Here is a 23950-nt window from a genome sequence, read left to right on the forward strand (position 1 = left end):
GTAATAGTATGGATATTATGTAGAGTATACGTATAGTATATACGGTATTGTAAAGTATATTATCCGTATAGTAGTGATCCAGACCTCTCCTGTTCCTTGACTAATATTTCGTAGTATTGGTAAATGATGGTAACGGCAAGTAGAATACCAGTACCACTACCGAGAGCACCGAGGAAGTCAGCGAGGATAGTCAGAGCACCTATGCACATTCCACCGAAAGCAGCAGCCGTTGGAACATATCTAAAAATAAAAATCAAATAATAATATCCAAATATAAACTAATAAATATCTAAATGTAAACTAATAAGTATCTAAATGTAAACTAATAAGTATCTAAATGTAAACTAATAAGTATCTAAATATAAACTAATCAATATCTAAATATAAACTAATAAATATCTAAATATAAACTAATAAATATCTAAATGTAAACTAATAAATATCTAAATGTAAACTAAAAATTACCTGCTAAAAACTTTAGTGAGTGAAGGGGGAGAGTCCCTGTGCCCAACCATTCCAATTCTTTGATCTCTTAACTGTTTAGCTACATCCCTAGCAGAACTCCCTGAAATTTCTATCCAAGTCTTCGAGAATACAGCGCATGAAACTAAGACGAAGGTTATGTACAAAAGAGTATGTAGAGGATCATTGACAATATCCTTAAAGGTGGACGGGGGAGATAAATAGTAAGCTAAACCACCAATTGGAACGGAAGTTCCATGATCAGTTTCCTGCCACTGACCCAGAAGATTAGCAAACAAGTTGTTCTTGAACTTCCTGTAAACTAGCTGGGAAAAAAAGTAAAGATTAGAAACCAAAGCCGTTTGCAAAATGATTGGTATGTTAGAGGTGTAGAAAAGTTTAATTGGGTACGTTCCCCTCTGACCGCGCATACTCTGGTACTTTACAGATAAGTCCACTCTGAAGCCTTGCAAATATATTACGATCACAAATATCAACGCTGTGGCTAGCAAATTTGTAACATTCGGTGCATGGTTCCTGTAAAAGGCTTCCTTGAAAGCGGATAACTTATTCTTCTTTGTAAAGAAACAGTAAAACAGAGAAATAAGCGCACCTTCAAACTCAGTGCCCTTATCTGTGCTTATAGTAGTAGGACTAAACGCCTTCCAAAGTATAGTTTCACATATGTTTGTGGCTATAAAAAGCGAGATACCGGAACCTAACCCGTAACCCTTCTGAAGCATTTCGTCAAACAGGATAACAACAACACCCGCGAAAAATAGTTGTAGAATTATCAAAACAGACTTAAACACGCCAATATCCTTAACGTCACCGTACATACCACTGACTACATAAGCCACTGCCTCACCCAAAGTAACCAAGAGTCCCAAAACTGAAAACGTATATTCCCATGAATTAAAGGGTTGTGAGCACATGGAAATAAAGATTTATAAAAAATAAATTATATAAAAATAAATCTGAGTAAGATAAGGTTTAAACGAAAAAGTTATTTAATTGTGTAGAGTAAACATACGTTTTTCAGCTGCCTGGTATAAATCACGATCTTCCTTCAATGATTGGTCAACATCTATAATTTTAGAACCTGCCAGAAGTTGCATAACCATAGAAGAAGTAACTATTGGCGAGATGCCAAGCTCCATCAAAGTCCCACGATTGGAAGCCAAAATAACCCTCATCCAATAAAACGGATCAGATGATTTATTGGTTATGGCCCCGTAAATTGGTATCTGGCAGCATACTAGGAATATAAATAAAGACATCCCAGTCCACATTAGCATCTCCTTAAACAGGACCTAACAATTAATTTATACAACTCAATGATATTCCTTACCTTCCTGGTTGGAGTTTTGACCTCCGGAAGAATGGGCATAATCGGCTTAATTAAGTTCAAAACCCGGACTAAAAAGTAACATCAGTTGAGATATTTTAGGGGAAAAAATATGTAGAAGATAATAATGGGCCTTATTACAAAAATAATTAACGAAAACTAATTGATTAAATATTTTGTAGAAAAACTTACATCCTTTACCCATGGTTATTAAAAATGATTAAAATTTCAAAAAATGATCATTGGATTGGTTGTTTAAGAATCATAATACACATCCGTTCCCCATCAGAAATTTCCTACTAATATTAAAAGTTTATTATGACTAATAAGGATTTGTAATTAAAATATAAATTTCTAATATTTTATAAACCATGGTTAGTTGATATTTCATTGTAAATATGATGATTAATTACAAGTTAATATATTTTTATTTATAGGACGCCATAGAAGCCCAAAATCAAATAAAACAAATGATTAATTTTATTTTAAACGAAGCTAAGGATAAAGCAGAGGAAATAGAGTCTGGAGCAATTGAGGAATTTAATATAGAAAAGATGAACCTGTTTGAACAGAAAAAAGATGAAGTTAGGTCAAAGATACTAAAAAATATAAATGATCTCCGTCTAAAGAAGATGAGGCAAAGAAACATGGAACTTAAGAAAATGAGTAATAATATTTTATTATACCAATGTGAAGTGGTTGATGAATTAAAGAACCTTGCAATGGAGAAGCTTCACAACCTATCACAAAATCGCGATGAATATAAAAAGGTTTTAACAATGCTGATTTTATCAGGATGTATGTCACTTGATTCTGATATTGTTTATGTAAGATATAGACCGTCCGACTCAAAAGTCGTTGAATCTACCCTAGGGGATGTCAAAAATGAATATGAGAAGCTTATGGAGCTGAAATACAAAGTTCCCAAATCACTCACTATAGAATTAGATAAAAATAATCATTTATCGGAGGATGTTTTAGGCGTTGTTTTAACCAATGAAGATGGAACCATAGAGTGTAATTCTACCCTAAATAATAGACTGGAAAGATGCTGTCGAGAAATGATACCACAACTTAAATTAGAACTGTTCTCCACTGTTAACAGTAAATAATCTCTTGTACTTAAATATTCACAATATTATAACTTTCTCTTTACAACAAACTCAAATCTTTTACTCCTTAAATCCCTAAGTGATTTGAGTCTCTCAGACTCTAGACGTTTCTGGCTCTCAGTTTTCATATCGGAAACACGACCGGCCATTATTAAAGTTTTCCTAAACTCCTCAGCAGATTTTTTAGCTCTATTGAACCCATAAGCACATCTGAACCACCTCATTCTCCGAATACCATTTTCAAACCAGTGTGCAGACCACACTTGAAGCCTACAAATAAGATCAAGTTATCGAGGTACCTCTTGTAAAAATCAACACATTTAATTCTTGAAACATCAATAGGGGCAGGGTTCACCTTTACATTATATTTACGACTTCGCCAAACTCGATCCTTGCCCAGAAAATTGTAAGGAAAATCATCACCCAAATACTCACCACTTCTGGTAGATTCCAGTCTCTGCAATTAAGTTAATAATAAATCAATATTATAAATGCTAACCAAATGATTGTAGTAATCTTTGGGGATAAATTCCTGTAAACCAGTAATTTTAGCAGTTTTGTAAGTTGGATTAAGAGATAAGTGTTCAGGTTCTGTAATGTTTAATGAGATTAATATATTAAAATAAGATTAAATAACAAACCATTTATATATGGATGTAAAATCTCTTTAGTTGGCGGTTTATAACTCCGTGTTGAAAAACACCTTCTAAGAATCTTATATATGAGCATTTAAAATATATAAAAGGAATGTCAAATATTCATTTCTAGTAAAAGTATGACAATTTATTTAAAGAAATAATTTAAAAAATCAAGATTAGAAGATAAAAATAAAAAATAGCCTGAAAAATAAATAAAATGTAAAATAGTGGAGATGATATTAACAAATAAAAAGAGTGAAAAATTGTAGTAAAATTGAAAAATATGATACAGATTAAGAATCTAAGGTTCTTGTTGTGGTAAAGTGAAAGGTTCCATATAGGAACTAATGAGATTTTGATTTCGAAATGAAACAATAGTCCCGATAAAGCCAACTAGAGAAAAAAGAATTGAACCAAGCTGGTATTGAAAACTGTCAGAGGTTCCTACGCCTGGAATTCCAATTAAAAAATAAAAGGTGTGCTTCACAATATCTTCCTCTAAAAGAAGGTTAAGGGAAATTATTAAAATAACTACTATTAACATAAATACATACAAATTAAAGGGAATTAAATGATATAAACATACCCAGTTTAGGAAAGAATAAGAGAACTGTATTTTTTACAGGTCTATAAGGAATGTTGTACAAGAATGTTACAACTCCAAAAACAAATGCATACAAAGCAACCATGTGATCATGAAACGAGTTTAAGGAGAAAAGAACACCGAGAGAAAAGAATACAAAAGAAATAGAAGCCTGAAATATAACAGAAAAATACAAAAACCGAACGAAAAATCTAAACCCGGAAAAGGGTAAGGAAGAATCCTGACCAAGAGGATAACCTCTTCCACTAAACTGACTCATTTTGAAATTACTATAAAAAAATATAATATAAATTTATTAATATAATACAAAAGTAATTTAAAGGTAAATAACAATATTTTAACTGATATGATTACAGTTTGAATTGACGTGGTGAGTTGGTCAAAAAATAAATTTCCATTTTCTTATTTTTATAAAATTTAACCTTTTAATAATATATTTATTAATATATATATTTAACGTTTATTACATTACTTTTATTAACTTATCTAATTATGATGTGCATTATCCATTAGTTTATGATATTATCAATAAACTCTTTCACCTTTGAGTCTATTTTGTTTGACATATACATTGCTCGATTCCTAAGAGAGTCTATAACTATGACTTCATTGTCCTTGAAAAGCTCCATGCCGCATTTAACCCACATTAATACCCTTGGTTCTTCATTTTCTCCCATTTTTACTATAAACTCTACCTCAGATGTTTTATACAAATGTACATTTACAAGTGATTTGTCTCCCTTGGTTATTCTCAGATAATTATCTTTGCCCATTAGTTCTTTATTTAGTGAAAAAAACAACCCGTTTGACGATGGTAACATATCTATTGTAAAGTGGTTTGAAGTAGGATTCATCACGTCAACAACTATATCATTAGTAGATGTCTTTCCTTTATCGAATGAGACTATACCCTTCATATATTTGTCCTGATTGTTAGTATTAGAAAGTTTATCGTCTGAGGAGAACACGTTTCCGCTGGAAGCACTTTCTTTCAAGTCATCCATATCTAATTTACAAGTAGATTCTCTGTATTTATTATCCTCTAATACGTATTTACATTTTTTGCAGTCACCCCTTTTGTAACAGGTCTTTACCTCCACAAATTCATAAATCAAATCATCTATATGAGTATAAACACTCCTCAATCTTACACTCTCGTCATCATCTATAATTAATAATGATTTGTTAGTTACTTTCCCAATTTTCCACCAATTTTTATACTTGTCAGAAATCAGGTACAAATAATTATCTGATTCAGTTCTGGTTTTTTTAATATACTTTCTATTTTTCGATGATAAATCTAAACTAGCAGACCTTCTAACCAGTTCAGTGTATACTTTGACTCCATTTCTAAGCGTTTGTACATACTCATCAAATGATCTCTCACCCTCATTGTAATAAGTAAAGACCCTGACTATTTTCGGATAGGAATTTTTCAGAAATGGAATACACAGATGCATTATATTTCCGTATCCAACATGTCGTGATACGTGTAAATACCTTAATCTGATATTGGTATTTGATGAATCTGAAACTATCACTGTATTTCCTTCGAATATACTACCCATTCTATACTGCGTTGTAATTTCATTCCTTATAGCATATTCAGTCCATCCTTCTATGGTATTATTTACCTTAAGTACAGTTTTGTCAATCCTTCCAATGTTTACGTCAATGGGTTCCCTAACTATTTTTATACATTTTTTGTCAAATTCCGTGTCTATTATTATGAACTCGTCAGTACGAGGAACATCGTTTATAATTGTCACTACTTTTATGATGTATTTTTCTAATATACGTCTTAATACTTTGAAGTAAACAATCCTTTCCGATATATCGTCTTTGGTATCCTTCATTATAACTATTTCTCCATATTTTACCTCCCCAATTCTCTTGTTTGCTGGATCTATAACCTTAAAAGTTGTCCATTTTCTGAACTTGGATATCTTTTTAATATCTTCGTTGAGTGAATTTGACTTAATATCTAAATTAACAACTTCCTTAAGGGAATTACAAGGTTGAAATACTACACCTTGCAGTAAAATAGAAATTAACAAATAAAAAAAGTTAAATTTTAGTAAGAACAGTGACATTACAAACAATAAAAAAAATGTGTAAGTATTTAAAACAAATATTAATAATACATTTAAAAAAATAGTGAAAATTACAAAGACAAAAGCTTAAATAACATAATTAACAACAAATAACAATATTATGATTAGTTTGAATAAATATTTAACTGGTTCAAGTGAATGATGAATAGATATGCCCCTAAACAAACAGCTAGCCAAGTATATAAAACATAAAACATGTATTATTTAGGTTAGATAATTCTAAGAATGTATTCATGAATCCCTTAATAAAAATATATGTTATTTATGTTTTTGTAGAAATAATGTGTAAAAAATGTTGAATGAATTTAGACATAAATGGTATTATAATTTTATCCCAGCCAGTTAAGGATTAAAAGTTGAGATAATAATCATAAATAAACTTAAAAATAATATAATTTAAAATATACTTAAATGAAATAGAAGGATTGTATTATTTGTTAATCCCATTATAGTGAATATAATCGTAAGGTAAATCAACCCAATACTCTGGATTCCATATTACATGTTAAAATAATATAAGAGTATATTTATTAAAAGATGTAAAATATAATTAAATATATTTAATTTAATTGTTTTATGGAATAATTTGACTTGAATTCAAAAATGTGATGTTAATTGAGGTCCTATAGCTCAGTTGGTTAGAGCGTACGGCTAATAACCGTAAGGTCGGCGGTTCGAAACCGCCTGGGACCACACTTTTTTAATTTTATTTTTTAAATTATTTTTTAATAAATAAATGAAATCTTTGATTATAATAAAGTTAAAACCTAATAAGAGCCCAGTAAATAGAGTTGTTTGGGTAGTGTAGTGGTATTCATCCAAAAATATGGAATCTTCTTATAATCTCACAACCGATGATATTCATAGGTGTAGTGACCAGTTAAAGGATTTCTTTCCCAAGTTTTTGGAACTTTCGATAGATGAATTGAAAACTTATGGCCTATCTCAGAACGTCCTTCTATATTACTCATACGCTATTCAGTATAATTTACAAGGTGTGCCTTCATACTTAAAAATACTTTAGGAGGGAAGATGCTGAGAGGAACAATGTTGATGTCAACCGTTAAATCACTCTGTGGTACCAACATTCCTGAGAATCTTACGACTCAAACATTAATAGCTGGTATGTGTAGTTTAAATCATATAAACAATTTATTTTAGCCTGGTGTGTTGAGTTATTGCAAACGTCCTTTCTTGTTGCTGATGATATAATTGACAAAAGCCTTAAAAGACGCTCCAACACATGCTGGTAATTGAAACACACAACATTATAATCTTACACATATTTACACACTTATGATATTACCGTTTCTAACGTAGTTAATTTATTTTGTATTAGGTATCTGGTTCCAACAATAGGAGTTGAAAACGCCATAAACGATGTAATGTTCCTTTATACCCTGATCTACCGGTGAGGATTTTAATATTTGTTACATAGTCCAAATCACACACTAATAATCTCAATCAGAATACTATTCAAAACATTAAAGGATACCAAAAACTTTCTGGAAATAGTTGAAACATTCAACAGAATTTCAATGACCACAATACTGGGCCAACACCTTGATATCTACGAGTCCAACACTAATAGGTTGTTTCAAGATTCTAATGAGGCAACTAAGCTATTTGCTGAAATTTGTAAGAATAAAACGTCCTATTATTCATTCTTTCTGCCACTAAAATTAGGTAATTTCAAAAGTCGTAACACATCCTAGGCATGGTGTTAAGCGGCGTGGAACTGTCTAACCTGTTTTATTCTAAAGTTGAGTCAATATCAGTCCTTATCGGAACATTGTTCCAAGTAATTTTTCAATCTTTTAATGTCTGTAGGCACAAGATGATTATCTTGACTGTTATGGAGATCCAGAGGATTTTGGCAAAAACGGAACTGACATTCAGACTAAAAAATGCTCCTGGCTTCTTTGTCAAGTATTAAATATTTAATAATAAATTTCATTAGGCCTTAAATATCGCATCAGATGAGCAAAAGAATCTGATTAAAGAAAATATAGGCCATAACGACGATTCAAAGGTGGAAGCGGTAAAGAATGTTTATAAGGAGCTGGAGTTAGACAAACACTTTTTAAAATACACAACATACGCTGAAAATAAGATTAACAGGTATTACACGGTGAAAAAATTATATTTTAGTGAGATTGATGAAATAGATAACCAAGGTAAATTATAGAAAAATTAAGAGAAAGTAGGAATAAAAACCGTTTTAAAGTGGTGTCTAGAACTCATTAGAAATAGGTCAAAGTGATACAAATACAGTGTGGAATCATAATTCAAGAGATTTAGACTTGGATTCTCTTGAAGGAGGTAATTTTACGCCGAGAACTCGGTTCAACTTTTGGACCACCTGGCCATTTGGTATCCCCTATTATTTTAATCTATAAAATACATAAACATACACTTCCGTTCTCATATTCCTTTATTAAACTTTCACTTTCATTTATTGCTCGAGCCAGCTGAAGTTGAGTCATGTTCTTGGCCATCCTGGCCTTTTGTAAAGCGGTGCGAAAAGCAAATGAAACCCTCTCGATGTGAAATGATTCATTTTCATTCTCAATTTTTGCAGCGCTACAAATATAATAAGTTTAATGTTTGAAAATATTATATAAATCAGGATCAAAATCCTAATTAGCAAAGAATAACATACTTAGGCGGTAGAAATGATTTAGTTGTCTTGTTTTGACCTCCTAGAACTAAAATAATTTAATTAAAATTTAAAAATTACATTTCTTCTGAGTATCAAGCTCTACTCCAGCACGCCGGGCCTTGTTAAGGGCAGATTCCTTATTAGGGCCCTTGAAATTCTCATGTTTAGTCCAAACTACTGGCTTCCAATCTTGATATGACATTACTAATGTTGAATTATACAAACCATTAAAAAATAAAATAAAAGTAAAATAATAAGGAGAAAAACACCATAGATCATCACATGAATTGTAGTGGATCATATATTGAGTTAAAATAAATTAAAATTATTTGATATCATTTGGTGGGATCTAAAATGAAAATAACTTATTAAAATTGATTTTACAACCTGAGGTGTATAGATCCTTTAGACGATAGACCAATTTATAATCAGTAGGACGCCTTGAAATTTTATTTAAAAAAATAAATAAATTATATGTTCAATGATATATATAAATATTTGTTGATTAAATACCTCTTTTGAATAGCTATCTCCTCAACAGCTGATTTGACATTTTGTAAGGGTTGACCTGTGAGTTGAACAACCCTCTTGAGTTGAATCCCATCTTTTGCTTCCTCCGACTCGAATATTTTGAAAATTTTCAGTTTCAACTCATCAGGATCCATTGTTGGTAATTTTTTGCCTAATGTATTTTGTTTATTTGTTTAATAATTGGGAGATAATAATTTGATGTAGCTTACTTTTGGCTCTAGAACGGTTATACGGAGTATCCTCAAGAGGGCGTGAACCATCATCTGACATCAATCCAGCAACTGTCGTTGTTTTTGGATTATAATATTTGAAAATCTGAAGCATTAAGTCAATAAATTTTGAGGGTTTACAGTTTCAGAAGAATCAAAAGATGGATCCTCTCTAGTTTCATCAGTTGTGCTCCTTGCTAAAGATGATATAAATGTTATTAGATACGTTTTTTAACGTTTGTACAAATATGGCGTTCCTTGAGTTTCTGTAAATTAAAATGTTAACAAGGGTCAATATTGATATAAGTGAATAAAAATTACCCGTTTATAGGCCTGGTCCAAAGAAGGAAAAATAGTCAAACATTCTGAAAGTTTACCGATAAATCTCAGATTTGATGATTTAGGGTCGATTTGTACAGCAACAGGATTGGATAATGTAGTTTTTCTACATTTAAAGAACCGAAATTCACCCTCACAGTTCACTCTAAATTCTTCTAATTCGCCCTAGAATATTTACACGTTAAATAGGTATGTGTACCAATTCATTCCGTCTACAATTGCCAATGATGGAGTGATTTTCACTGTTTCTCCACTGAAGTGCCAAAAATTTAGGGACCTGATCATATAAAAGAGATTCTAAGTAAAAAAATACTTTGAGCAAAGTTATGTCAGGAATTTTAGTTTCCATGATAAAATACAAAAATCAATTTATTTTAAAACATAATTAACTAATTAAACATGTATTAATTTACGAATAAAATAACAAAATACAAGAATAAGGATAAATAAAATTATATGGTAGTAAGAATAATATGTGGCAATTATTCCTTAAAATATAAAACACATATCACAATTTTATTACAAATTCATGAAAATATTATTGTTTGGACTTATTCGATTTTTTGCTAGGATTAGAAGGTTGCGAAATTATGAAATCCAGAACTATTGGCCAGCCTGGATCATCCAAACCCTTAATTGTGTTAACATTTTTACACATTATTCTTGGCCCTAGTCTCGACCTTATAGGCTCTAATTTTTTCATAAAATTATCATAGTTTTCTCCTCGAAATAAATCATTTGCTCCATTGAATATCACAACAAATCGCGAATAAGATAATGAACTCTCAGATTCTAAGGAACACATCCAATTTATAACTTCAGTGTTCTTAGATTCATTCATATCCAATATATTTACAACAAAAACCACACCTTTAACTTCCACTTGTCTGCTCACAAAATTCGGAATATTCCTTACCTAAAATTAAATATCAATACTTTATGTAAATAATATGATTAGTGGATGTGAACTATTTAAAAAGGTTTTCTAAACGTATGTATATAATTTTTATGAATGTGTATACAACAAGGTCTCCACTGAAATCCCATAATCCTAGAGTTTTCCCGTTATGTTTAAGCTCTTCATAATTATATAAAGGTGTAGGCTTTATTTCTGAGTTTGTATTTTCCCATTCTAAAAGTTTTTACGTAAAATAAATGTGTAAATCCACAAACTTGGAATGAGAGTTTTATAGAGCAATAGAGTCTTTCCCGAGCCCTTTAATCCACATAAAAATATGTGTATAGTTGAAGATTTTTTCATTTATCATACAAATTTAAATATTAAAATAAATTAATGAATATTAATAAATATAAAATATGTGTTAATGAGTGAGTTAGGTACTTTATATATGGGTGAATAAAATATATAAAGATGACCAAAATAAAGAAAGTAATATGTAGTTTAAGAGAAATCAAATTTTATATGATGAAAAATGATAATGAAGATAGAATTATTAAAATTAAAACTTGAAATGGGTGAAAAACGGGTAATTTGTGGAGAAATATAAATGTAAGAGTAATAAAATGATAAGTTTTGACATGTTTTGGATGTTATCAACGCATATGGTGAAGTTAAAATAATTAAGCGCTAAAATCATTGATATATGTGTTGTATTATTGTAGGGTTTAAAATCGGGTGAAAAGGCAACTGATCTTCTACTGGTTTTCATTAGTATATTCTTCTAATTTGTCATTTTTATAGTTTTATAGAATATTTATAAAGATATTTTCTATTTTATGCTTTACCTCGTTTACGAAGGGTTGAATCACAATATTGGGATTTACTTTTCACAAAATTCATAACAAATTGATCTTTCAATTGTGAATATTTATGAAAATATCAGAATATTAGCTCTCGATAATATTAGTATTGGTTTTGTTATATCATAATTGAAGATTCGTATATTACTTTGATAAAAAATGACAAACACAGAAGTCGCCCTGTTCCGTAAATGGACATACGATGACGTCAGTCTTACAGATTTATCATTGGTACGTTGATTTTATAAATATACTTTTTCATTTTTTGTTTGTCTATCAGTCTAATCTTGTAGATAATTTTATAATTTATTTGCTCAGGTGGATTGCATTGCAATACAAGGCAAAGCAAGAGTTTTCACTCCACATACCGCTGGAAGATACCAAAAGAAAAGATTCAGGAAAACACAATGCCCAATAGTCGAGCGCTTAGTCAACTCAATGATGATGCATGGAAGGTATGTTGAACACACAATAATATGATGATTGAAAGTTAATAAGCCGTATGGCGATGAAAGCAATCTTTCGCCCCTATCTGATTACATAATAAATATAATTATAATTTCTCTCAGGAATAACGGAAAGAAGCTCAAAGCCATAAGGATCGTAAACCACGCATTCGAAATCATACATGTCATGACCGATAAAAACCCAGTACAGGTCTTCGTAGACGCAGTTAAAAACGGAGGACCACGTGAAGATTCCACCAGAATAGGGTCAGCAGGTGTGGTCAGACGTCAAGCAGTTGATGTTTCGCCGTTGAGGCGTGTAAATCAAGCAATTTACCTCATTTGCACTGGGGCAAGGTAATTAATCTTTCATATCAGTTTTCTTTAGGAACGCAGCATTTAGAAACATCAAGACCATCGCCGAGTGTCTGGCGGACGAGATCATTAACTGTGCCAAGGAGTCACCCTCGTCCTACGCAATCAAGAAGAAGGATGAAATTGAACGCGTTGCTAAGGCCAACAGATAATTTAATTTGATTTATATCAATACATATATGTATAATTAATGTAGTGAGTGGATAATATCTACAATTTATACTGAATAAAGCTGGGTAAATAAGTGAAATAAAAGGTATGAATAAGATTAAAGTTTAAGGAAATCATGCATTAAGCTTTGTAGCTACAGTGGTTTTATATTACAGTACTTAAAATTTGAAATCATGTCAGTATGGCCAAATCATTTTAAATTATAGCCCAAAGTCATGTAAAAACATCTTTGGAATATGATACAATGATTAAGTTCCTGAAGATTTTGATTTAGTCTTAGATTTAGCTTTGGTTAGAGATTTATGATGTTTAACAATGTCATTCAAAGTTGAATTAAAAACATCCTCATTACATGGGCCCCAATTACCATCTTCACCGCGAACTGCAAATTGAAGCTTCTTTCCTTTCGTGTTTGTCTTTACCAAAATCTGAACAAGAAAAGGAGCCTCATCCTTCAAAAATGATCTGACCCTAATACAAGATCCTAATGGATGACCACAATACCAAACAGTTTTGTCTCCAGCCTTTATATAAACCACTGGATTATTTGCTTTGCATTCAACGTCATGAAATTTTGCGTAATTATTGTGAACCCCCGTTCCAGAAGTAAATCTAACACTATCGAAAGGTCCTGATAAATCAAGGATTAAATGTGCAGGAACCTGAGTTGTTTCAGGAGCATCAGGGGTAGGTTCTCCAGGTGCTGAAGGTTGTTCAGATGCTGTGGGTTTGGGTGTGGGTGTTGGTGTGGGTTCTAATTTAGATTTTTTTGCGGGTTGTTCTATAGGCTTATCAGTAGTTTGTTCTATAGGCTTATCAGTAGGTTGTCCTATAGGCTTATCAGTGGGTTGTCCAGTGGGTTGCCCAGTAGGTTGCCCAGAAGGTTGTCCAGTGGGTTGTCCAGAAGGTTGTCCAGTGGGTTGTTCAGAAGTAGATTCCACAGGAGCAGTAGAAATAGTATCTGCCAAATGAGAAGAAGGCGCAGTGGTCGGAGATGAAGTTGGTTGGGAAGTATCCATTGTCGCCTCTGGCATTGTTTCTAAAAGTGCCGATTGGTCTATGAATTCTAAAATTTCTGAAGTATCCATTGCCTGTTGATCTGTTGTATGTGAAACTTCCATTGGTGTTGGTGCGCCAGTTTCTGGTGGTAATGGTGCCGCTGTAATTAAAGCTTGTTGTGCAAGCTCAGCATATTCTGCGGTAAATACATGAAAATCAATCTCCTTCCATTGATCTCCCTCTAGTCTCATGAAAATATCCTCCTTTTCGTGACTGTAATCTTCTTCTTCAAGTCGAGCAAGTAAAGGAATATCATCATGCATGTAAATAAAGAAACTTCGGAGATTTATGTGTTTAGGAGCAGTCCAAATAACTGTCCCTTGGGAACTAACAGAACTCAGAGATTGTTGAGTATCAGAAAGCTGATGTTTGTAGCAAGTAACAGTTTCATCCATTTTGGTAACATGCACCCTAGGATCTCCCGATGATATATCGTAGTCAAATGAGCTAGGCTTGACAGAATTCTTAGGAATCGTATGTCTATAATACTGGAAAAACTGTAAGTATTTAGAATAAGGAACGGGTCTCCAGCCATTTCTGAATACTAAAAAGTGGCTAAATGTATAACCATAAATAGAAACCTCTTTAAAAGCTAGAAGCTTTGGAAGAGAATCGTGATAACACACGTACATGCTGTGTATATATGAATATAAACTTGGACAATAAACCCTAGACCTAAAGTAGAAAAGAGATGCCATTAACTTCAATTTTGAAAAAAACGATCTAACAATTAAATTGTCAATTATTACTATATTATCATCAAATTCGGTGCTTTCGCCTAAACTGGGAAGTGTAAACCTTTGCCTAAGATACTCATAACCTCGTACACGATTAATTAAACTCTCAAAACCGTTAGAATTCAAGATGTGCCATGAACGATTAAAATGTGAAAGGTGTTTCGTGACACTTTTTGGCTGTGATAATTTCAATTCAGCTAAAATTGGTCGATGTTCATAATAATAGACCCTGACATGAGAAGCAAGCTCGAAATCTGCGGCAACCCACATAATCTCAGGGCCGAAAGTGAGAATATTAAAATGTGCGTTTTTATTGTTGTAGCTAATAGTGACTAGCCTGTGAGTTCTATCAGCTACTGGATTATAATTTCCGGCATTTGTCAAGTCCAAAATAACTACATTGGGGTCCACTGCGATAATAGTGGAGTCAAAGGCAGATTTTAGGCTAATTATGACAGCCTGGAAAATTTCCTCACCTATTATTTCAACAAGCCCGTCATTGTAAAGAATATAGTCAATATGCTCAGTTCCATTTAAATATGAAAAAATTTTGACCAACTTCAAAACACCTTCATGGTAGTATGCAGCAACCTTAAGACAGACTCCATTTGCTAAACTTGAAGTCCATAAAGTTTGATTCCCAAATTTAATCTCATGAAATCTAGAACCATTATTCGGAATGAAAATTGTCCTGAAAATATATTCATCAAATCTGGAATATTGAGTTAAATTCTGACTATAAGTAGATAGATCAAGGACTTGTGGATTGTAATTGGTATTAGGATCGTGCGATTGAGCGGCTTCTGTCAAGGCTCTGTGATTATCATTTTTATGATTATGTAAATGTCTTTGAACCAAGAAAGAAAATTCTGCTTCAGTCCCTACTCTGAAAACGCTATTTCCAACAACCCTGAAAAATTGGAAGATGGTTAAGTTATTAGTATTAATGATTAATTTTACCAGCACAATGCTCTTTAGATAATTGTCAAAATGAAATTGAATTGATGTGCATCTATCTGTAAATGACGACCACATAATAACTTTTCCATAATTTACATATCTGACATGATAACCACTTAAAGGAATAATATTAACCTCATCTCCGTTTTGACGAATATATGAGTGCTTTATTTCTTTTCTTAAATCAAACATAACGTTAGCTTGGAGATGAATCTCAGATTGAAACTGAAAGAACTGGTTGCTGAAGCCTTGGTAATCCAATGGAACCAAAACTCCTTTAGAATCGAAATATTTTTCAGTTTGTTGGCCATCTTTAAATACACCTATAGTCACCAAAACGTTTGTTGAATTAAATGAGTGCATAGTAACATGGGTCCATGTTTCACCTGGCTCCTGAAAAACTTCATGAATGCCGTGATTTAATCTAACAAAACCGTAACCTTGTAAGGGAACAGGAGAAGAATAGTATACTCCATCATGAAGCATGTCAAACTTGTTAAAGAGTTGCGAGTTATTAGACAAGTGAGTAGAAAATGAAATACTATTATCAAAATTAGGTCCAGTCTTCCAATCTTCAAATAGTTGTTTAAAGTCCTGTTGGGAGCAAGCATAAAGTCGTCCAAAATTTCTGGCGAAATAAAGTCTCCTAAGACCAGCTCTGTTGATGAATATGGTCACCAATACAATCAATTTGCTTCTTAAGAACAATTCTATCTTAACCAACCTAGCCTCTCTTCTATTATGCCAAAGTGTGTATCCTGTTTCCACAACCTCAAAAACTGAAATTCCTTCATTAGGGTGAACTGTAAGAACCTGATAGTCATTCTTGTTTGCAGAGTCTACAGTGAATGATGTACCGATTTTATTTAAATCAATCACCACCGAATTTGGAAATGGTGGAGTACGAGGAACAAAAGCCAAAGGGGTTGAGGGTCTTTCCATTGGAGTAGTTACGACAATTTGATCCAGTAAAGTTGGATCTGGTGGTGTTATCTTCGGATGTAATAAAGTATAGGAAAGATCGGGGCCCTCCGGAATAGAAGGAGGAGTAGGTAAAGGACCATGAATAACAGGAGTTGGAGTGGTTGTTGGAACAAGCTGTGTTTTAAGATAGTCTTCATGGTATTTTTTACTTTTTTCTAAAAATTTTTGATGATCACATTGTATCCATGTTTTTTCTTCTAAAACCCAATATACTGTTGGTTTGGGAGACTCAAATTTTCCTTCTATTGTTTTAAATTGATCACCCATTCTATAACCGCTAATAGATAGGACGGGCTCTTCAGATTTTATTAAAGAATCGTTTCCGGAAATAATATGATGCATAGTATAGCCATCTTTAGGTTTGACTGTTGTTATAGGAACTTCATTGAAAATTCCGATAGATGTATCAAAAACCATAAAGTTTATTTGTCTGCTTACATCCAGATATGGCGTCGAAGCTACAAGTGCGTTATTAGTTAAAATGAATTTATAAGAAGCATGATTTTCATATGTTTCTTTGACAAAACCGTGTTTTTCCCATTTGTAATATAAAATCTCTTGATTTGCTCCATCTGTTAGGATAAGTTTAGCTATCTGAGGAACTAAGTTTAAAGTTTCAAGATGTAAAGATACAATGCGCCATTTTAGTGTAAGATCTTCATAAATTAATATTGGTCCAAGAACAGCTCTGGATAGTTTTTTGCCTGCCTTAGGACTGAATTCGAATATTTTGTAAGGATTTGGAGCGGGTTTGGTAGGATCTTGATCTGGCTTGTATCTACCTATATTTAAGGTAATATTTTTGATTGCGGAGGTCGCGTTTAAAAAAACGGCAAAGATGATCAGGCCAACAAGTTTCGAAGCCATACATAACAAAAATATTAAGAATACAATTCATAATTTGTAGATTTGTATGAAGGCTGAAGTGGGGAATTAGATCTTTAAAAAATTATTATTCCTAGTGACTAATATTACTTACACATTTCTGTCATACTTTGAAACCAATAGGTTTTCATAATATAGATGATTTGTAAAAGATCTTCCCTAAATTTAAGTTTTACTCCCCATCAACATGTGTAGTGAACCAAAAGTTTAGAATTCTTTTTTATATTCTAGACATATTATTATATGTAACATCCTGATCTTACTTGTTCTTAATGTCATAATACGTTATTATGTAGTTTTTGTAAAATATCTGAATTGTTTTACACAGATTTAGGTTGTGATAATTATCTTCACGTTCTGTTACACATTTCGTTAATTAACTCTAAATATATAAGTATTTAAAAATAGTTTTTAATGAGTAATCCGAAAATTAATCATTTAAAACATTAATAACTCTTAGCATATTTACCAAATCACCAGATATGTGAAGTCCTTGCCAACGGATCCACTCTCCTATTAGGAACCTGTCATAGTTGAAAACATTATATATCATGGTCTTTTCCATGTCAATGTTCTTACAAATGCTTAGAAGATCTTTTATAACTGAAGATCTAACACCGAAAGTGTGAGATCTGATTAATTCTGATATCTTATCCAGTATTGATCTCACATCCTTACTTTCTGTAAACTTGCTCTGTTTTGACAAAAGTTTAATTATTTCAAAGTTTGCAGGTGTATCTTTCACTGTAAACGAAGTTAAAGCAAACTTTACGAACTCATTCATGACCTCTGGGACTTCGTTGTGCGCAAAAGCTACTTTTTCAAACTCCTCACATGTTTTAGTCACTATAACTTTGCAAAGGTCGTTGTGGCCAAAAACAGTATCGCAGTTTCTCAGCTTCTTGGATCTCCAATCATGATATGACTTCAAAAATACCTCCATTGGCATTTTTTGAAATATATCAGGAAGCGAAATCTTTCTCCCATCCCTCTTACTTCTAGGCTTTTGGGTACTGGTTGAAGCCTCAGGATCTACGAACTCTTTTGAGTATAGTGTTTGGAAGTACACCTTCCACTTATCAGAATATGACTTTTGGTACAATTTAACTAACTTTCTAGCTTGTACTGTAAGGAAATGCTTGTGTGTTCTATTACTTGAATCAATTAGTGACAGTTTTGGGGCTTCTAGCAAGCATTTATTTTGGAATTCAAAGAAGTACTTCAACTTGTTTATGGAGCCCAGGTCATAAGCATTTGTCTGGGCCTGGAGTTGAACCTCCTTTTCAATCGCCTTAATTGCACATTCTCTCAGGCGATGTAACCTGTCAGTGAACTCAGACACCCTGGAACCCAGACACCAGGCATGGTAAAGTAAGTCAATTGGGTAATTAACTTTATTCTGGGAAGTTATCACCATAAATGAGTAGTCTGTGTGGTGGAGATGGTAAAAGGATCTGTAATCTAAGAGAGCTTGAAGCTCAAGAACCTTTTTGTCAAAAACTGAGGACTTGATATTTTCCAAGCACTGCTCCTCTGTGTAAATGTGTGAATTCGACTCGACCAAGTTGTATTCTATATTTAGTTTTGACGTAAAACCGAAGTTAAACGGGTGGTATATGTCCTTCTCCTTTGATATTGTGAACATATTATACATTGAAAGCATATCCATCTTTATGAAGGACACGAACCCCTCAATCCACCAGAATAGTGTCGGCGAATTAAGGTACTTGGAGCCTGGAAACAGTAATCTGAACCTCGAGTACAAATCCACAAACTGCTCGTACAGAAACATTCGATAATTAAACCATTGTGTCAACCATGAATATACAATCGACAGGATAATTCCAAGCACAATGGCCAGCGATATATAAAAAGCACTGTCGCTGTCGAAGGTTGATAGGAATCCAAACGAGGAGTTAAAGAAGTATGATGTGACAAAGGAATAAATTATAATTATATACATAAATTTAGTCTTGTTGGGAATATTCCTCAAATACGGCATCAGCCTTGAAAGATAAATTAAAAATAAACAAACGAATGTTGACAGGAAAAATAGGTAGAACTCCCACCTCTTGTAATCTGACACTCTTCCTATAATTGTCTTTTTGTAATATGTGATCATCTTAGAAAGGGATTTACTTGGCTTAATCAGCATGCCCATTCTTGTTCCTCTAATTGACTTGTACATATTAATATTCTTTGAATTCAATTCATTCAATTGGGGTTTCAAAGATTCGCTAAGTGCTTTAATACTTTTTTTAGATTGTTCGTTCAATTCAGTAACGAGATCAGCAGTAGTAGATACAGAATCACATAAACATTTAATAAATTCACCAAGCTTTTCTCCATTAGTACAACCGTTTGTGCCAACACCAGTTCCACAGCATTTACTGACAGATTCAGAACAATTTTTTAATTTTTGAGCTGAGCAATTTAACCTTTTGTAGTAACAGTCTAATTTATTATAGTCAACAATGAAACAAACAGAAACATTCGATGTACCAATCTCATTAGTTATTTTATCAATCATACAACAAACTTCTCTCATATCGGATAGTAAATTCCTCAAACATTGGCATAATCCAGCCTCGTTTAAACAAAAGGAACAAGAACTCGATCTTATATGGCCTGGTGGTAACAAGCTATTCATTAGATTGGAAAATTGTGAATATATTCCTGCAAACACTGTTAAGACGTTAGCCTCGGAAGGTTGAGTACCAGAGTCAACAGACGGGGGTATTCCCTCAATATAATATATGCCATCGTGAAACATTGATGGATATTTGAATGATGAAAAACTAGCTAGAACTGATATCACATTTGCCAATATAGAATCAGAATCTGTCGGAGTTTGAATGGCCAATTCAATGAGAGTCAATATATCATCAACTCTCGAGTTATATCTGCAACAAAAACACGTCGACTGTCCTATGCAACAACAATTTTTCAAATCTTCTGTACACTTACAGGTTGCCTTTTCTTGTAGAAAATCCGAACACATGAACTCTCCAAAAAATGAAGCCAGGAGTATAATTGCTCTAGAAATCGACATTGGAGGCATTACGTCAATAATATTCTCGAGGTTATTGCCTCTGAATATATCAGAAACTTTCTTCTGCTTTAAATGTAAGGTACTAATACATCTGATCATCTTGCAGTACATAGTACAACTACATTTAATAGGTTTATCATCAGGTTTTTCTGGTTCTCGTTTGTGTTCACAGTTACAGCCTTCCCTGAATTTACTGCAAACAATTCTTAGTCTATCACAAATGCACTTCATATATTTGTGAAGTATCAAATACTCGTCAATAAGTCTGCCATAAATCATACAAATAATAAATCTCATTAGGAATTCCTCTAATATAGAAAGAGAATCTAGCATCTGGTCATAATCTACGTCGTCCAAGCTATCTAATAATAAAGGACAGGTGTTGATGTCGTAAAGTAGTGCATTACAGTCCTCAACAGTTGCTGTAATCGCATTCTTCATGTAATTTTTAATTTCATCGCAAATTTCTTTACTGCAACAGCAAGTTCCGCTACAGGCAAGAATATTTAAAGTACATTTTGGTTTACAGCAACAACATACGAAAATGATTACTGATAAACAGCATACAGATGGAGAAGTACAGGATTTAAAAATATCATCCAACTTGGAACTTAATACATTTAAATAGTTAACAAGTGAACAAATTAGCCATAATAAAATGTACTTGTTTTTTTTAATTGTTTTGTAATGTTCTTTTGGGTGAGTAAGGCGGGTACAGCCAAGCTTAAAGTACTCATCCGGGTTAAAGGGCTCCTCATCTCTAATATCTGTGATAGTGCAATAAATTGTCAATGCATTCAGAAGGCGATTAATATCAAAATTGTCGTATTCCTCCCATTCACACCAATATCCATATGGAAGTGACTGCCAAGCCTGGACATCCCTAAAGAGTCTAACACTCAACGATTTGGATAAAGCATTCACATCTTCTCGAACGTCTTGGTGTTTTTTTACTTTGGGGCTTAGGGGAACTTCCGGTCTATACTTCATCATGGTACAAATCGACCTATACAGTGAATTGTACGTGTATCCTCTTTTCTTAAATGACAGAACATCGAAACTGTCAAACAGGTAAAATAAAGCAGAGACTATAACTGAAACCAAAAATTGATAATACTCCAGCCTGAAAGAAACTTCTCGCTTAACTGAATGCATAACTGGTAAGGTTAGATTATTTAACATCGGGCACATGGACCAACAAAAACAGGCAATTGAAAAAATCCAGGTGTTTCCAACAAATGTTGGTTTAGTAAGCGGTGGAGGGCCACTGCTAATGAGATCTTCATCCTTCATTTCTATGGATTTAAGCGTAGATGTGAGGAACGAACAAATTAATGCTATCAAGGTGAATGATATAAAGAGTCTATTGTACATTTTTAGGGTATTTTGGCTATCGGAATATGAAAAAATCTTCCCAGTGCTCAGTTTTATTAAAATATTCACTAGTATCCCTGAAGTGAAACAGCCCGTTGAAAATGCATAGAATCGAGATTGTGGTTTATGATCAAGAAATATAAAATCCCTCGCAAACATTAACTTCACTGATGACATAAGCAGACCGTGTGATGATAAGGAAACTAAAACTACGAAAAATAAAGAAAGTTTGCCCACGAACAAATAATTGTTTGAAAGAGAATATACATAAAATGAAGAAAGAAAGTAAGAAATGAACAATATCCAACTCCAAATCTTGCAATCAGATCCGTGTCCAATAGCCATAGAAATTGAGCAAAAAATTAATCCTATGGACAAATTAAGCCTTCTTAAAAAGAACGAAATGCTTTCGGCATCGTAAATTGTAATCCCTAAAAACCTCAGGTAAACAAAAGAATTCAAATCAAGCATAGGGTATATAATCAATGAACTCAACCCTAAAAAGAAGAAAGTTAGGTGAGTATTGATGAGGGTATTACCTCTTGTTGAATACGATACCATTTTCCAGAGGAAATCTAGGATATAAATGACAAGTAAATCATATTTTACAATTTTTAAAATTAGAACAATGTTTAAAAATAAAGATAAGAGTTGAAGTGCGAAGTAATTAATCAACTATCATACAAAGTATTGAAATTATTAAAATGAAACTAATGAAAGATCACACATTATATTGTACATAAAATTACTGGGGAAAAAGATAAACTACATTTTGTATTATAACCGATTTTAGGTTATTTTATGAGGGTTGAAATGAATTCGATCCACTTTATAAATTTAGAGTTAAAAATCATCATTAAAGGTCTAAAAAATTAAAAATAAACAAAAAAATTAAAAATTATACTAAAAGTTATTAATTCATCATTAAATAGTCTGTATTCATGAAATATTAAAAATAAAATGAAAGGTAGGAACAAACATAGAATCAAATCCCCATCCATTAAATAAAAAATAAATAAATAATGAAATTATTCTTTTGAAATGTATAATTATCTCAATATCTTTATATAATAATTATCAAATTAAATTATTTTTTATTTATATATACGTTTTATTTAGGTACAACTGTTTTTCAATTTTTCTTTGTAGAATATAATTTTAATTTCATTCTGAACTTAAAACTACCTTAAAACTCTTAATCATGTTCCAAATTCATCAATTGTTACCACAACATACCGTAATCGTTGACGTGAATGGTCTGGTAAATAGGAATTGATATACACATAGTAAATAAAGATCCAATTGATACACTAATCATAAATTGGATGGTTTAAACTAAGTTTATCATGACAAAATTTAATTAAATTTCTGACAATACTGATCTAATTATCCGCTAGCATGACCTAAACCAATCCTTTAAACACATAATTTGACTCTAAATGTTAGCGCTTAACTATAGGGTTTTTAAAAAATCATAAATGTATTTTTTGTATTAAAGGTTGTGGAAATTTGAAAATGGAACCAACATAAATATTGGATCAGATTGGGTTAACAACATATTTAAAAGTAAAAAGTGGTGCGTGATTATAACACTAATTATCCTTAATTGCAAATTGAGAAGACGCAATTAACAATCAACAAACCATAATATTTTATTTTTTATTCCCCATGAATAGGATTCCTCTTATGATTTAAAGTAATTTATTATTTAATTAATTCACATATTTATAATTGATTCATTTAATATAGATATTTAAATAATGAACTGTTGCGTATTTGAGAGCTAATTTTTAAATATCGATGTTACACACTGGAAATTGACGATGATTCTTAATTTCTTAATGGATCCAGCTATAATATTTGGGATGATATAGGATTGTACACAATGGTAAGATTTATTGATTCTATCAATTGATAAATTGAGATAGATAAAGGTAATACAATAACTATTATTTCAGTATTCATTAAATATTAATATACTATCTCGATTTTATATTATAACATTTATTGACTGAGGTAATACAACATTTTGAAACATTAGATGAAATAAAAAATTCTTAGAATTCGATGGAACTTAGTCTAATTTTGACGAATGTGTTGATTGAACAACGAACATAATCGTATTTT

General features: G+C 32.2%; 12 protein-coding genes and 1 non-coding gene across 13 annotated transcripts; 4 read left to right on the forward strand and 9 right to left on the reverse strand.

The window, feature by feature from the left end:
- Window positions 1-45: 45 nt before the first annotated feature.
- Window positions 46-2093, reverse strand: sec61a (preprotein translocase subunit SecY). Its single transcript, XM_757883.2, has 5 exons — window positions 2003-2093; window positions 1814-1881; window positions 1496-1775; window positions 466-1354; window positions 46-240 (listed from the first exon to the last, which is right to left on the reverse strand). Exons 1-5 carry the CDS (start codon window positions 2013-2015, stop codon window positions 60-62), a joined length of 1431 nt encoding a protein of 476 aa, XP_762976.1. The 5' UTR covers window positions 2016-2093; the 3' UTR covers window positions 46-59.
- Window positions 2094-2122: 29 nt separating this feature from the next.
- On the forward strand, window positions 2123-2937 carry VATE (ATP synthase (E/31 kDa) subunit family protein). Its single transcript, XM_757884.2, has 2 exons — window positions 2123-2184; window positions 2248-2937. The coding sequence occupies exons 1-2, from the start codon at window positions 2182-2184 to the stop codon at window positions 2920-2922; spliced, it is 678 nt and encodes a 225-aa protein (XP_762977.1). The 5' UTR covers window positions 2123-2181; the 3' UTR covers window positions 2923-2937.
- On the reverse strand, window positions 2933-3662 carry TpMuguga_03g00854 (AP2 domain protein). Its single transcript, XM_757885.2, has 4 exons — window positions 3564-3662; window positions 3422-3513; window positions 3222-3379; window positions 2933-3192 (listed from the first exon to the last, which is right to left on the reverse strand). Exons 1-4 carry the CDS (start codon window positions 3649-3651, stop codon window positions 2949-2951), a joined length of 582 nt encoding a protein of 193 aa, XP_762978.1. The 5' UTR covers window positions 3652-3662; the 3' UTR covers window positions 2933-2948.
- A 123-nt stretch (window positions 3663-3785) lies between these two features.
- Window positions 3786-4508, reverse strand: TpMuguga_03g00855 (putative integral membrane protein). The gene is made up of 2 exons (XM_757886.2): window positions 4147-4497; window positions 3786-4058 (listed from the first exon to the last, which is right to left on the reverse strand). Exons 1-2 carry the CDS (start codon window positions 4421-4423, stop codon window positions 3862-3864), a joined length of 474 nt encoding a protein of 157 aa, XP_762979.1. The 5' UTR covers window positions 4424-4497; the 3' UTR covers window positions 3786-3861.
- A 165-nt stretch (window positions 4509-4673) lies between these two features.
- Window positions 4674-6257, reverse strand: TpMuguga_03g00856 (uncharacterized protein; the record flags this gene model as incomplete). Its single annotated transcript, XM_757887.1, has 1 exon — window positions 4674-6257. The coding sequence occupies one exon, from the start codon at window positions 6255-6257 to the stop codon at window positions 4674-4676; it is 1584 nt and encodes a 527-aa protein (XP_762980.1).
- A 640-nt stretch (window positions 6258-6897) lies between these two features.
- Window positions 6898-6971, forward strand: TpMuguga_03g00940. The gene has a single exon. It is a non-coding gene; the product is annotated as a tRNA-Ile (tRNA).
- Window positions 6912-8864, forward strand: FPS1 (Polyprenyl synthetase family protein). Its single transcript, XM_061305803.1, has 10 exons — window positions 6912-7273; window positions 7303-7401; window positions 7440-7527; window positions 7618-7689; window positions 7747-7964; window positions 7994-8079; window positions 8109-8207; window positions 8239-8399; window positions 8430-8455; window positions 8486-8864. Exons 1-10 carry the CDS (start codon window positions 7105-7107, stop codon window positions 8539-8541), a joined length of 1074 nt encoding a protein of 357 aa, XP_061160935.1. The 5' UTR covers window positions 6912-7104; the 3' UTR covers window positions 8542-8864.
- On the reverse strand, window positions 8399-9233 carry MBF1C (Multiprotein-bridging factor 1c). The gene is made up of 4 exons (XM_061305804.1): window positions 9019-9233; window positions 8941-8986; window positions 8693-8861; window positions 8399-8658 (listed from the first exon to the last, which is right to left on the reverse strand). The coding sequence occupies exons 1-4, from the start codon at window positions 9140-9142 to the stop codon at window positions 8560-8562; spliced, it is 438 nt and encodes a 145-aa protein (XP_061160936.1). The 5' UTR covers window positions 9143-9233; the 3' UTR covers window positions 8399-8559.
- TpMuguga_03g00859 (Transcription initiation factor IIF beta subunit protein) lies at window positions 9234-10472 on the reverse strand. The gene is made up of 9 exons (XM_061305805.1): window positions 10333-10472; window positions 10219-10296; window positions 10002-10184; window positions 9907-9946; window positions 9822-9877; window positions 9681-9786; window positions 9454-9622; window positions 9328-9380; window positions 9234-9289 (listed from the first exon to the last, which is right to left on the reverse strand). Exons 1-9 carry the CDS (start codon window positions 10366-10368, stop codon window positions 9276-9278), a joined length of 735 nt encoding a protein of 244 aa, XP_061160937.1. The 5' UTR covers window positions 10369-10472; the 3' UTR covers window positions 9234-9275.
- An 85-nt stretch (window positions 10473-10557) lies between these two features.
- Window positions 10558-11591, reverse strand: TpMuguga_03g00929 (ADP-ribosylation factor family protein; the record flags this gene model as incomplete). The annotated part of the gene is made up of 3 exons (XM_757891.2): window positions 11193-11591; window positions 11042-11151; window positions 10558-10935 (listed from the first exon to the last, which is right to left on the reverse strand). Exons 1-3 carry the CDS (start codon window positions 11278-11280, stop codon window positions 10558-10560), a joined length of 576 nt encoding a protein of 191 aa, XP_762984.1. The 5' UTR covers window positions 11281-11591.
- Window positions 11592-11668: 77 nt separating this feature from the next.
- RPS5B (ribosomal protein S7) lies at window positions 11669-12773 on the forward strand. The gene is made up of 4 exons (XM_757892.2): window positions 11669-12011; window positions 12099-12235; window positions 12350-12583; window positions 12615-12773. The coding sequence occupies exons 1-4, from the start codon at window positions 11940-11942 to the stop codon at window positions 12751-12753; spliced, it is 582 nt and encodes a 193-aa protein (XP_762985.1). The 5' UTR covers window positions 11669-11939; the 3' UTR covers window positions 12754-12773.
- An 85-nt stretch (window positions 12774-12858) lies between these two features.
- Window positions 12859-17607, reverse strand: TpMuguga_03g00861 (p150 antigen). Its single transcript, XM_757893.2, has one exon. It carries the CDS (start codon window positions 17377-17379, stop codon window positions 13021-13023), a length of 4359 nt encoding a protein of 1452 aa, XP_762986.1. The 5' UTR covers window positions 17380-17607; the 3' UTR covers window positions 12859-13020.
- A 220-nt stretch (window positions 17608-17827) lies between these two features.
- Window positions 17828-22168, reverse strand: TpMuguga_03g00862 (putative integral membrane protein; the record flags this gene model as incomplete). Its single annotated transcript, XM_757894.1, has 1 exon — window positions 17828-22168. One exon carries the CDS (start codon window positions 22166-22168, stop codon window positions 17828-17830), a length of 4341 nt encoding a protein of 1446 aa, XP_762987.1.
- Window positions 22169-23950: the final 1782 nt, after the last annotated feature.

Source organism: Theileria parva (assembly GCF_000165365.1).
Source record: "Theileria parva strain Muguga chromosome 3 map unlocalized ctg_531, whole genome shotgun sequence".
Lineage (NCBI taxonomy): Eukaryota > Apicomplexa > Aconoidasida > Piroplasmida > Theileriidae > Theileria > Theileria parva.